Here is a 12,691-nt window from a genome sequence, read left to right on the forward strand (position 1 = left end):
TTCATAAATTTTGTTGTCTAGGACGTCTCTCTGTTTTATTCCTTTCCCCTTCCTGCCTTTGCCTGCCCTGACCATACGATTGTACCCTCTTACTCCCTCTGCTCGTCTCTCTCCCAGAGTAGTGCCTGTCGGATTGCTGCCAAAGGGGTGAGTGGCAACAAGGTTGCGGGATGATTCCAAGGGATCCAATGATACTAGCACTAGAGAAAGAGGGAAAGGGTCGAAATTTGAAAAGGTGTTGTTCCGCTTGTAGTATGGGAAAAAGGTGTTTGAAGTGTGGACGGGAGGAGGAAGAAGATTTGGAATCGGTGGTCGCTCCCCGACAGAGGTTGGGGGGGGATTTCGAGGCTATCGGTGGAGCTGGAGGTGCAGAGGGACCAGGGGAGGGGAGTTATGAACAGGGAGGAGGATTTAGAGGGGCGGAAGGATTTAGCCCGCTTGCGGGGAGAACAAGGGGACGACAAGGGGAAGCGGGGGAGGCTTTACAGGCTCCCCTTCGGCAGGCGGTTGGAAATAACGGACCAGTAACAGTTAAAGTAGCTTTTTCAATAACGGAGTTAAGGTCCTGGAAGGAAATAGCAGGGAACTCTAGAGAGGATCCAGAGAGAGTGGCTAAAGCGTTTGAAACTGTAATTAGGACTCAGGATCCAGATTGGAATGGTTCACAGGTCATATTAGACACACCGCTAGGTGATACTGAAAAGAAGATGGTATTAAACGCTGCTCGGAAACAAGCAGAAGGAGCGCATGCTGGTGGGGATTTGCAGGGAACAATAGACCAGAATTTTCCTGCTGCAGAGCCGGGGTGGGATCCTAAGCAGCCGGGACCCCGGGGACTCTTAGCAAGATAGCAGAGATGGATAAGGTTTGGCATAAGACATGCCATGCCAAAAGCGATTAATTGGTCTAAGCTCTATGAGGTCAGACAAGAGCCAAATGAATCCCCATCTGCTTTTATGGAACGATTAAAGGCTACTGCCGGGAAATCTACCACCCTGGATCCTGAAAAAGCAGAGGAAGCCCAGCAGTTCACTTCAATGTTTATGGGACAATCAGCCCCAGACATAAGAAGAAAACCTTCAGAAATTAGAAGAGGCGGATTCGAAAGATTTAGGAAAATGTTAGAAGTGGCATGGACGGCTTTTAATAATAAGGAAAGGGAAAAAGAGATGCAAGAGGTTCGAAGGGAAACCCTAAGAGAAGGCAGATTGACTGCTGCTTTAACCAGGGCTCCTGGAGGAGCCTACAGAGAAAGGGAAGGCCCAGGAGGGGGTTACCGAGGCGTGAAAGGGAGTAAGGGAAAGGGAACATCACCTCCTTTTGTGCAGCCCCGTCTGGCGAAAGATCAGTGCTCAATCTGCAAAGAAAGGGGGCATTGGAAAAGAAAGGGCTGGCAACCTCAGGCTGGGAACCGACCCAGCCCTGCAAGCCATTAAGCTACTGGCATTAAAGGAGGAATCTGGAAGGGGACCGGGGGAAGCGTCCCCAGCCGAACCCCTGGTTACACTAAGGCTGGGAAATGATGGAGTAGAAGTTTTAGTTGATACAGGAGCCGCTTACTCTGTACTTAATACTTGTAAAGGAAACTTTAGCCATGAAACTGTAAGCGTTGTTGGCGCTACAGGCAAACGAGAGGATCGGCCCTTCTTGCAGCCCTTACAACTTAAACTGGGAAAACAGGGTGACTCATCGATTTTTACATATGCCTGAATGTCCCATACCCTTGATGGGAAGGGATTTATTGAATAAGTTGAACGTGCAGATAACCTTTAAGAATGGAGAGGTGCAGCTACTAACACCTGAATCAAAAGCTGCGGAAGCGAGAATTTTTATGTTACAGAGCACGCAAAAACCGGAGGAAGAGATTCCTGCCGAAGCAGACGATGCAGTAATAGCCTGGGTATGGGCTAGCGGAATTCCAGGTTGGTCTAAATTGGCGAAACCAGTGAAGGTTGTTCTAAAATCCGGGACTAAACCGGTAAGACAAAAGCAGTATCCTGTTAAGTGGGAGGCTAGAAAAGGGTTGGAAGAATTAACAACTACATTTTGGAATTATGGGTTATTGATAGAGCGTGAAGCAGAATATAACACCCCAGGATTATCAGTAAAGAAACAAAATGGCAAAGAATATAGGTTGGTTCAGGATTTAAGAGCCGTGAATGGGCTCTTCAGCGACCACTAGGGACCCCCATAGAAGCCCCCCGGAGACTCAGACTCAGACCGCATGCGTAATGACTCTGTAAATATGATAATTAGTTCCAGGAAATAGAATGAATATGTACAATCATTCCGGGAAATTTAATGCATGGGTATGTACCAAAGCAATAGAAGCTGTGGCTAATGCAACACGCGGCATGCACGTTGGGCGGAGCGATCCCCCATGCACCCGGCGCCGTAATAAAGAGAATGCCTGCTTCTCAGTGCTACACTGGTGCTAAGGAGTTTTTCTCCCCATTTCGGTGACAATGGGGTGGACGGGAGCGAGTGACTTAGGTGGCAGCCTCCGGAGGCAGCCCTCGGGCCATAGCGGCCCCCGTGTCTGTGGTGCGGGCACCAGCGCCTTTCTGTTTCCCCTGAGCTGCTGGGTGCCCGCGGGGGTGCGCGCAGTTCGCTAGCGAACGGCAAGCTGGGCTAGCCGGCGCGTAGGAGGCGCCTGGGCACGGACGGCGGGCAGGCTGAGAGGCCGAGCTGATATTCGAGGGAGCCGCGAGTGCGCGGGGGCTTGGGAGGCTGCGGAGTCTCATGAGGGAGGGCGTTTTCGCTGGTGAACTTCCACCTCCCTGAAAGGAGGCTGCATCTCCTCTCCTCCTGGCGAGTCGCCTGGATGCAAGCAAAGGCGCTGCCTTTGGGGAGGGAGGCCCCGGCCCCGGCCCCGGCCCCGGCCCCGGCCCTGGCCCCGGCGGTACTGCGCAGGCGCGCAGCGGCCCCCCCGCTCCGCTCTGTGACGCCGCCGCGCGACCTCGCCGTGGCCGTTGCGCATCGCGGCGCCCGCGCGGCCTCTGGAGGCGGTTGCTCTCAGTGCTGTGGCCGCCGCTGCCGGAGCGACGGCGCGTGCCTCGCTGGCAGCCTTGCTGCGTCCCTGCTCTCAGCCCGCGCCTCTGCCCCCGGCCCGGGGGCTCCGAGCCCGCGGCCCCGCAGCCCGCCGGGGCGCAGCCCCGCAGCAGCTGTCCCGGGCCGCGGCCACTGGCCGGCGCTCGGCTCCTCTGCCCCCGCGCGAGGCGGGGCCGTGTCCGTGGGGCCGTGCCCGTGCCGGGCCGCGTCCCGTCCCCGCCGCAGCATGAAGAGGCTCTTCGGGCTCTTCAGCAAGGGGCAGGGGCCGCCGCCGTCGCCGTCCGGCGGCACTTCCCTGCCCTGCGTCGGCGCCGCCTCCGAGCTCCGCGAGAAGGAGCTGGGCAAGCTGCACCGCGCGGCCGCCAGCGGCGACCTGGCACGGGTGCGGCGGCCGTGGTGGCTGCGGAGACTCGGCATCGACAGGCAGGACAAGGCGAAGCGGTGAGGGGGGCGGCGCCGCGCGCGCCCGCGCCCGCCCGGCCGGGCTCTGGGCCGCGCCGCGAGCGTGGGGGGAGGCGCGAGGGGCGGCCGCGAGGGCCGGGCGGCGGCGGCTGCGTCTGTGGCTGCGGCGCGGCCCCGCAGCGGCGGGCGGAGGGGGCGGCGGTGGCGCAGCTGGGAGGCTCCAGCGGGCCCTTGCTGCGAGCAGAGAGGTCTCCTTGCCTGGTGGCAGCCCGCGAGGCTCGGCTCGGCTCGGCTCGGCTGAGGAGGGCGAAACGAGGGGCAGGTTTTGTGAGCGGCTTCTCCCGCAGTGTCACCTGTACTGCGTGCGTGGCAGCAGCCCTTCGGAGGTGGTTGCGTGTTCCTTCGTAGCCGCATCGGCTGCGGTGGTTTGATTGGAGATGCTGGGCAGTTTGAAGGGCCGCCTTTCTTCCAGGCGCGGCGCGGCGCGGCAGGGCAGGGCAGGGCAGGGCCCTTCCAGGAAGGGAGGGAGTGCCGTTTTCTTCAGCTGGCGAGGGCTGTTGGAAAGGCAGCTCTGCTGCCTTGGAGAGGGCTTCCTCTGTGGTCGAGCTTGTAGGAGAAGGGTAGCTACGACTGCCGGCAAGACAGAGTGCTGCTTTGTTGCTGTGGGCATGGCAGTGTTGTGGGGGAAGGTTTCTGCTGGCTGGTTTGCTAGGTGTTACCGAGGGCGCTTTGGAGCGAGCGTGTCCTCGCGTTTGCTGCAGTAGTGAGCTCGGGGAAAGGACAGAAGGCACGAATTCCCGAAAAGCACAGCACAAAGCTGATGCGATGGTGTTCTAAAAGCCACCTCCTTAGCCTCTGGCACGCTGTTGTCACGTGAGCGATGCTGGCGAAAGCTAGAGGGTCCCTTGCCGTAGGCTTAAGGTGCCCAAGGCTTGGTCGTCCTTGCTGGGCTGTGTGTGTTGTGCTGTTGGAGGCAGTGGCCAGTTGCCTGGGCAGAGGCGTGGAGGGCAGCAGTTTCCCACCGGAAGCCTGAGGCTGTGCGGGAAGAGTCCTGTGGCTGGGCGCAGGAATCCATTTGCAGGGAACGAGGCAGGGAGCTGAGTGACCGTCGTCTTCATAAATGGGTGCTGGGGTGGGGTGGGGTGGGGGGCATTTTTCCTAGCCCGCCCCAGGCTTTGGGTGTGCAACTGCTGTCATGGCTGAAGGAATGAGAAACTTTTTCTAAGTTTGTTTTTTGGAACCGGAAACGGGTGGCCCTACCCACGTGCCATAGGCAGGAGCGGTGTCTTCAGCTGTGTGCGTGTCTGTCGGTGTTAACGTCGTATATTTAAATTTTAGGACCCCTCTGCATCTTGCTTGCGCTAACGGGCATTCGGAGGTTGTTTCCTATTTAGTAGGAAACAAGTGCAAGCTGGATCCTCGTGACAATTTCAAGAGATCGCCGCTGATGAAGGTACGTGGAGTATGTGATGCTGCTGTAGGTAGGGCTTATAAGTTATGCACTGAGCGATCCCTCCCTTGGGTGATTCTTGACCTAGGTGTGGGTGGCGATTGTGTCGTGCTTGGTGCCGAATAGGCGCCTAACGTTACCTAATCTTTGAACGCGTTATTGTTTTCCGAGGTTGGCAAGCTGTGGGAGTTGTGGCAGAGGGAAACGTAGTTGCTGGAAAGGTTTCCTTTTTTCCTGTGTTGTTTCCAGGCAGTACAGTGCCAGCAAGAAGAATGCGTTGCCATTCTGCTAGCGCACGGTGCCGACCCTAATCTTGCCGATGTTAACGGCAGCACTGCCCTTCACCTCGCTGCCATTGCTCCTAACACCTCTCTAGCAGGGCAGTTACTGGAGCACAATGCCCGTATTGATGCACGGAATAAGGTAAGCGCAGAGTTTGGGTAAGGCCGCTCTTGGAAAGAAAAGGTTGCTTCACTTCTCTGTGTTTTTCTAACTGAGGGGATTTATGCTTTCAGATGGGATACACTCCCCTTGCTCTTGCCGTGTCCAAACATCACGAAAAGATGGTGGAGTTCCTGCTTAAAAAAGGAGCTGACGTGCACGCTCGAGATCAGTCTGAAAGGTGAAGGGCTTGTCCAAACAGGGCGTGGGTCTCCTGAGTATTCTTAAAGCTTGACTGATGAGAGGCGTGGGCGTGAGCCTCTAAAAGGCCTAAGTAAGTAGCCACACGGAAGCAGTCGCTTCTGCGTGACTTTGGAAAAATGATCTGCGCTTGGCTGCTGTTGCGCCTCACTGGCTGGCTTCTGCCTTCAGGACTGCCAGAAAGCATTGTGTCTGGTTGCCGCAAGGCAGGGGAGTTGCCGTTAGTTCTCCAGCATTGCTGCTGGGCAGGAGCGGGTTTTTAGAACTCAGGCATGGTTGGTAGGTAAGTGTTGTCTTGCGGGCAGCGTTGTCTCTCTGTCCTGACACTTGCTTTGACAATAGGCACGCGTTGAAACGAGAGAGGTTCCAACTGGATGTGAGGAGAACCTTGCTGGCTGCGAGGACAGTGACACGTGGGAACGGGTTGCCCGAGGAGGTTGTGCAGCCTCCCTCCTTGGCGGCTTTGAAGAACCGACCGAGTAAAGCCGTGAGCAACCCGGTCTGGCCTCGTAGCTGAGCGTGCTTTGGGGAGGTGTTAGGCGGAGAGACCTCCTGAGGCCCCTTCCGACCTGAGTTCTCCTGTGCTTCCGTGTAGTTGGCTCTGCTTTCCTTCTGCCTGTGGGAAAGGGGGAAGTAATTGTTTTGGGAGCAAATAGGGCTGCAAATAATGCCAGTGAAATGTCTGTATCGGCCGATAGATTTCCTATCGTCTTTTGGATGCTCTAGGACCCCTCTTATGCTTGCTGCTTCTGCTGGGGACATGAGCGTGATAGAAGTTCTTCTTCGCTATGGTGCTGATCTTTCCCAGGAAGACATTCTTGGATGGACAGTGGAGGATTACGCTAGAACTTCTGGACATGCTCGGTAGGTGCTTTGGGTCACCGTTAGAGTTGCTAAGTTGTCCGAACGTCCGTGTTGGTTTATGGGCGTGCTTGGTAACAGCAGCAAGGTTTAATGGTGTGTGGAGACCTTTGTTGCAGCTGGGCGAAAAGGACTCTTCTGGTACATATTGTTCCCGTGTCAAGTGCAAATTGGGAAATTGTCCTCGACTTCCACCCAAATGCTCCGTTAGGTTTCATGTTTGTGATGCTGAGCTCGCATCTGAGCAATGCAAAGTCTGAAAATCAGTGTGTTTCCTTTCTTTCTGTATACAGTGTTAGTCAACACCTGGTAGACTCTGCAGTCGGGGAAAAGGCGGGAGAAGCTTCTGCAGGCGGCGCAAAGGGCGTGCCAGCGCTTAGCACGCCTCCCGGAGCAGGAGCTGCTGGCTTTGCATTGGGTGCCTGCGCTCTGGCCAGCGGAGGTAGGATCCGTGGAGGAGCTGATGAGGAAAATCCCTACGGCCTTTTCTTTTGGTGGCTTGTGTTGTTGAAGCTTACCGTGTTCACCACTGACTTCAGTGGAGGTCTCGGATGGAGTAGCGCACACAGTTTTGTAAATGCGCTTCTGTGTTGCCGACTGGACACGTGCCTTGCAAGGCCGTGAGGGCGCTTCTCTAATTAGCGTGTTAGCCGTCCGTTCGGAGGGTTGTTGCCTATTGGATCCCCCATGTTTATAGATGGGGGCTTTCCTTTTTTCTTAAAAAAAAAAAAAAAAGAAAAGAAAAAGAAAAAAAATTACAAATACTGTGCAGTACCTGGCATTTTCAACCACAGGTTGGTGGAGGGGGACGGGACAAAGAGAGAATGAGAGAGAGAGAGAACAATCTGCCTGTGGCGTATGCTCGCATGTGTGGTATGAAGAGTTCAGCAGTTGAGTCACTCCTTATCCTGTTCAGCCCGCACCAGCATTTGCTAACTGTCTGCTCACATAGCATCTTGGCGCCATGCTAGTTTTTCAGTTAGGAACGTTAGAAGGAAATATGAGGACAGTGTTGAATTTGCTTGCTTACTTAGTTTGGGGGGGGAGAATTCAGTATGATGAGAAAAATCAGTGGTTTGGGGCATGCTTTTGTTCGTGCTGTCTCGCCTGAATGTTCCACTCCAGTGTGGCCTGTAGAACTGTCCGTGTTGCACGCTTGAAGGCATTGTTGACATTGGAAGGTCTGACATGCTAAGAATTAATCATGTCAATTAATATTTGAACAGTGAGAGACGACGTTTCCCACGGATACTTTGTAAGGTGAAGGTTGAGGGTAGCGAATGTCAGTTGAGGGAGCTGTTTTGTGGTAGTGCTAGGTAAGGAGCGTTGTTTCTTGGCGACTTGCTGTGCGTGTGAGGATGTTTTGGCTAGCGCTTTGAGGGTTCCTCCTCTACCGTGCAAAGTGTTTGTGAGTGCCAAACTCTGGAGCCCTAGTTTGGAGGGGAGATGCCCCCGAAACCTCCCTACTCCGTGACTCCGGCCTGCCCGAGCCTGGTTTGCATGCTACCCGACCATCTGTTGGGCGTTTGTTGTAGCCGTGTGAGCTGCCGTGCTGGGCTTGGGCATCTTCTGCTGCAGAGAAGGCCACGGGAAGTGGCGAGAACACGGCGGTGCGGCTGGGGCTGAACGACACGGCTTTGTCTTTCCTCTGTAGTTGAACTGTTCTCCGTCTCTTGGCTGCAGGGCTTGCCTGATGGAGGAGAGCAGCAGAGTGAAAGAAGGACTCATGGCGTGTCGTTTCTTACTTCCTTTGTAGGTGTTACGTCGGCAGCAGGAGTGGAGTGGGAGGAAGACAGCGACTCTCCCTGGGACTCCGAGGTGCTTTCAGTGAGGGGCGCAGCGGGGTCCCCGTGGGGGGGAGCACTCGGGAGCTTGCTTTGGACATGGGCCCCATGAGTGATGAGGCTCGGTTCCCTCGTTGGCCGCTTCCGCCGTACGTTTGTTCCTGTGAACTTGAGCAGCTTCTGCCCTGTGCAAGCTGTTCAGTCAGCACTGTGACTGACTAGGGCCTGCTAATGTCCTAGGCCTCATAGCAACGGGCCTTTGAGTGGGATTTCTAGTGTAATATTGAAAGAGTAAAGATTGTGGTTCTGCAAGTGCTTGGAAGGGTTGTTTCTTCTTTGCCACAGTAGCCAGTGAAATGAGTGTTTTTGGAACCGTGCAGCCAAGTAATAACCACAACAAAACAGTCAGTGTAGGCTCGGAGCCCTGTTTTGGGTTCTGAAAGGCCTCTTTTGCTTCCAGAGCCTGCATTCCTCGACGTCCTGCCTGAGTGCAGAAGCAGCAGTGAAACAGCAGGTAATGCTTAAGCGCTGATCCCAGTCACGCTTGGGTATGACACCAGTTAAACTGCAGATTGATGCTGAAGTGTTTCTGGAGATTCCTTGCCCCACTCTGTGCTTGTCTGTGTTCTCGCTCACCCAGGTGTCTGCAAATGAGAGAGGAAAGCGTGCCGGACATAAGGCAGCTGCAACGCAAACAGATTTTCAGTATGACGGACAGGTGACTGTGTTAAAGAGCTGTGAAGATGTTAGCGTAAAGCGAGCTGTTATTCCCAAGTGAGCGCAGGAGGGAGACTGCAGAGAGTAGCGGATTCCAAACATACTTTAGATGTTGTCACGCTATGAAGGTTGGATAGTAACAACTGAGACAGTAACGTAATAAAAAAAATTGTTTACTCCCTCACGCAAGCTCTTAGATTAGTAACATCCATTAAAATAATGCGATTACCGATTTAGAAAGGATAACCCGAAAGCATCAGTTACTGCGCTAGTAATTGGAAGCACTGCTTCTCCCTACTTGAAAGCTTTCTTGCTCACTCTCTTAGTGAGAGGACTCTCAAGCTCGAGGAGTTACCTTAACCCATCCTCCCAGGAAAAGGGGGGGGGGGGAATGCTCACGGTGCAGCCGGAGAGGATGGTCAGGTCACGTTCCCGTCCCTGCTCAAACTCTCTTAGGTGCCAAGTCTCTTTTTATACAGCTGGGGCTCTGGGCAAACACTGCCTTTGCTGACTTGCGAGTTTCATAATCATGGGACTGTTTGTCTGCTTGGAAGGACCCTGCTAGCGAGGCAAGACCACAACACCTCTGTTTCGCTTCTCCCCTCCCTGTGTGTCCGTGCAGATTCCTCGGCCTTGTCAGGCGGCAGAGTTCTTTAGTCCTGTTAGCTCTTCTAGTCTGCAGCCTTGAGCATATGAGTCCTTGCGCATATCAGGCGGCAGACTTCTTCAGTCCTGTGAACTCTTGACTGGCTCGTCAGATGTATTGCAGAATTAAGGATGAAAGGCACGGGCTGGAAGTAGGAAGCCCTGGCTTTGATGATGAGAGTAATATCTGCAGTGAAACTATAGTGAAAAGGAGGACACATTCCACATTCCTGCCCTCTTCTTCATGCTCACATAGCAATCTTTCCTTAGGCTATGGCTGGAGAGCTGCAGGAGGAGGTAGCCGATGCTCTCGAAAAGCAGTCACTTCCCGAAGCTTTGCTTGAAGTTACAAAGCTTTGTTGCAGTGAGCTGAAGGAAGGCAAATTGCAGTTGCAGGAGGAACTGGACAGGGTTAAAGCCAAGGTAGGCAAAGCCTGTAACTACGTTAATGACTGTGACAACGTTGTTTTTCCCTGTAAATGAGGAAAAAGGACAAAGCAGTATTCTGAGAACAAGTGCTGGGGGATCTGAGCAAGTCAGTAATTATACCCTGTCATAACCCGTGAAGGCGGTGGAACCTTGAAGCCAATGACCTGCTCTTCCTCTTCTGGCGTGCAGGGTACTGTAATTTGAAACATGCAGAAGCCAGCTGGTTTCCCTTGCCAGTAAGAGCTGATATTGCTCTTCAGCCCACAGGCGTAAGCCCTCATTCAGGCTCTAGGGTAGTATTGCAGCAGTGTCCCTTCTGTTGCCTTCTTCCTCCCCCTGCCCCATGGTGGCCAACACAACAGGCCCTTCAGGGAGCTCGTTTCAAGCGCGAGGGGCCCAGCAGTGTGTTGGGAGCAGCCTTCTGGTGGGTACGTACGAGCAGAGCAGTTTGTTGCCTCTCCAAACCCACCTGTGTCTTGAGGCCCACCTGAAGGCGACAGTGGTGAGCTACAGGTGCCCTGAGAGTGTTGCGTATTTTCCTGTTCAGGCTCTTGCTCCCTTTCTTTATATTTGGCTGTGTGTGTAGAGATTTTGTTCCTTCTTTGTAGCTTGTTAAGTGCCTGCGAAGGTCACTGTCTGTGTTCTGGGGGTGCAGCGCTTAAAAGGGTGCGATCCTTCTTCATGGTTTGCCCTCGCACGTGGCGAAATGGGAGGATGCCGAGGTGGTTATTGAAAGGAACTGGAAAAAGAAGAGAACTTTAACAAGTGCTTAAGACAGTGTAATCCCCACGGCCTGACACCCACGCTAAGTAAGAAGCAGCCCTCGTTGATAGGTGGGGGTTTTGCACTGTATAGGTGAAGCAGCATCTCAGGCAGGTGCTCTGAATTGTGCTGCGGGCTGAGCTAACGTTGTCTTCCTACACTGGGCATAATGTCAACAGGGGAGATTGAATGGCATGAAAGTGACTTGCCTTGTTTTCTAACCCTGCTGCCTAGGGTTAGGAAGGTCTTTGACGTGCAGCCACTGTGTCCTTCCTTGGACAAAGGTGCGCGTATTTCCCTGAAAAGCCGCCGACCACGTTTGTGGTGCGTATGGATGTTCTTCCATTTGGTTTGGCAAAGGAGGGTGCCTGCTCTGGAGAAACAGTGGGCGTACTGGACTGTTGGCATGGTGCCTTTTTGCATTCTCTGCCCTTTTTCTTCCCGCGAGCAAGGAACTTGCGGTCAGTTCTGAATTCTTTTGCGACTTACTCTGTGTAGGGACCGTCTTTGCACCGTTTGTGTAAGAATAAGGTGTAGCGGCATGGGCAGTGTTGGAATAGCAGTCTCCCTGATTTGGCCATTATTCTGGAGTTGGGAAGTCGCTGCAGGAGAAGGGTGAACTTTTCAACTAATGCTTCACATGGAGGAGTGACCACCTGGATGCTGGGAGCATCATGAGTCATTGAAAGAGTAGGGTTGATGTTGCGGCAGTGTTTAGGACTGCTTGTAGGCAATCAAGATGGGGATGGGAGAGGCCAGTATGAAAGAGGATGAAGCAACAGGGTTTTGGAGAGCCGACTTGAGAGTCGAAGCAGTCAACTTGTCTGTATGGAAACGCAGCTGACTACCGTGGGTCCTAGCTGTGGTTTTACAGTTGCAGGAGTTGGAAGAGCAGTGTGTTCGGTCTGAGCGTTGTGTTCAGGATTTGAAGACAGCCCTGGAAAATAAGCAAAGAGAAGCGCTGGCTTCTTCCCAGCAACTGCAAGATCTTCTGGGAGCCTCCTCGGGAGCTGTTAGCCTAAAAGACCTGGAAGAATGAGTGGGACGGTAAGGAACTGACACAGTGAAGCAAGGCTTTGCTTTCTGGGATGGTGGAAAAAGCAACAGGATTGCCTTGCTGCATCACAGCAAGTCAATATGTGATTTTGAGAGAGGCTTTTGCTTTAGATTACATTCTTTCACGCGGTCGTGTCGGTATTTGTGCTCTTGTGGGTTCCCATAACGAGACCTGTGTTTCTTTTCAAGGCTTGAACTTGCAAATGCCAGCCTGGAAGGCAGAGCCCAACAACACAACGATAGCCTCGCAGTTCTTCAGAAAGAGCTGCACGGCTCTGCCTCTGTAAGCTAGTCATGACCTTCCTTTTTCATGAGCTACTGAGCCAAGTTATGTATGTATATATGCATGCGGGGAAGTTTTCAGAAGAAAGCAGCCTACAGATGATCGGCTGCTGTTGGTCCATTCCCAGGCTTTGTGGCTCTGAGAGTTTTTGCGGGTTTGCGTCTTTCTTAACACTGTGTGAGGTAAGGGTTTGCCTCTCGCGTGCTGGTTTGAATGTTTGATGCTTGATACCCATCGTGGTGCTTAAGGCATCGGGCAGCAGCACTTCAGATGTTCCTGCCTGAAAGGCGTTCTGCGGGTTAGCTTGTGGAATTGCCTCGGTGCCAAGCGCTTTGTCGCCGAGCCCTAGCTGGCATCCTCAGACTGTGGCAAGAATTCCATTCCCCGGCCTCTGAGCACCTTCCCTGTTTAGTGACTGTGGATTCCTTGGCTCGAAGGTGTAAATCCGTAAAGTACCTGGAAGAAGTCCCAAGATGCCAAGGTGTGACTAATAAAGGAATCCTACGTCCATAGGCAGTATTATTTTGGTGTGCTTGGGCTGATTTGGTGGAGAAAGTCTTCAGTGAGGGGAAACTGCTGGATCACTGGAACAGGGGGTAGATAGTAAAG

At 53.6% G+C, this 12,691-nt stretch overlaps 1 protein-coding gene across 1 annotated transcript; it reads left to right on the forward strand.

The window, feature by feature from the left end:
- Positions 1–3,277: 3,277 nt before the first annotated feature.
- LOC136993212 (ankyrin repeat domain-containing protein 7-like) lies at positions 3,278–11,782 on the forward strand. The gene is made up of 10 exons (XM_067303633.1): positions 3,278–3,492; positions 4,792–4,906; positions 5,153–5,326; positions 5,419–5,525; positions 6,272–6,409; positions 6,700–6,848; positions 8,163–8,233; positions 8,651–8,704; positions 9,823–10,027; positions 11,604–11,782. Exons 1-10 carry the CDS (start codon positions 3,278–3,280, stop codon positions 11,780–11,782), a joined length of 1,407 nt encoding a protein of 468 aa, XP_067159734.1.
- Positions 11,783–12,691: the final 909 nt, after the last annotated feature.

The sequence above is a fragment of the Apteryx mantelli genome, chromosome 12, assembly GCF_036417845.1.
Source record: "Apteryx mantelli isolate bAptMan1 chromosome 12, bAptMan1.hap1, whole genome shotgun sequence".
Lineage (NCBI taxonomy): Eukaryota > Metazoa > Chordata > Aves > Apterygiformes > Apterygidae > Apteryx > Apteryx mantelli.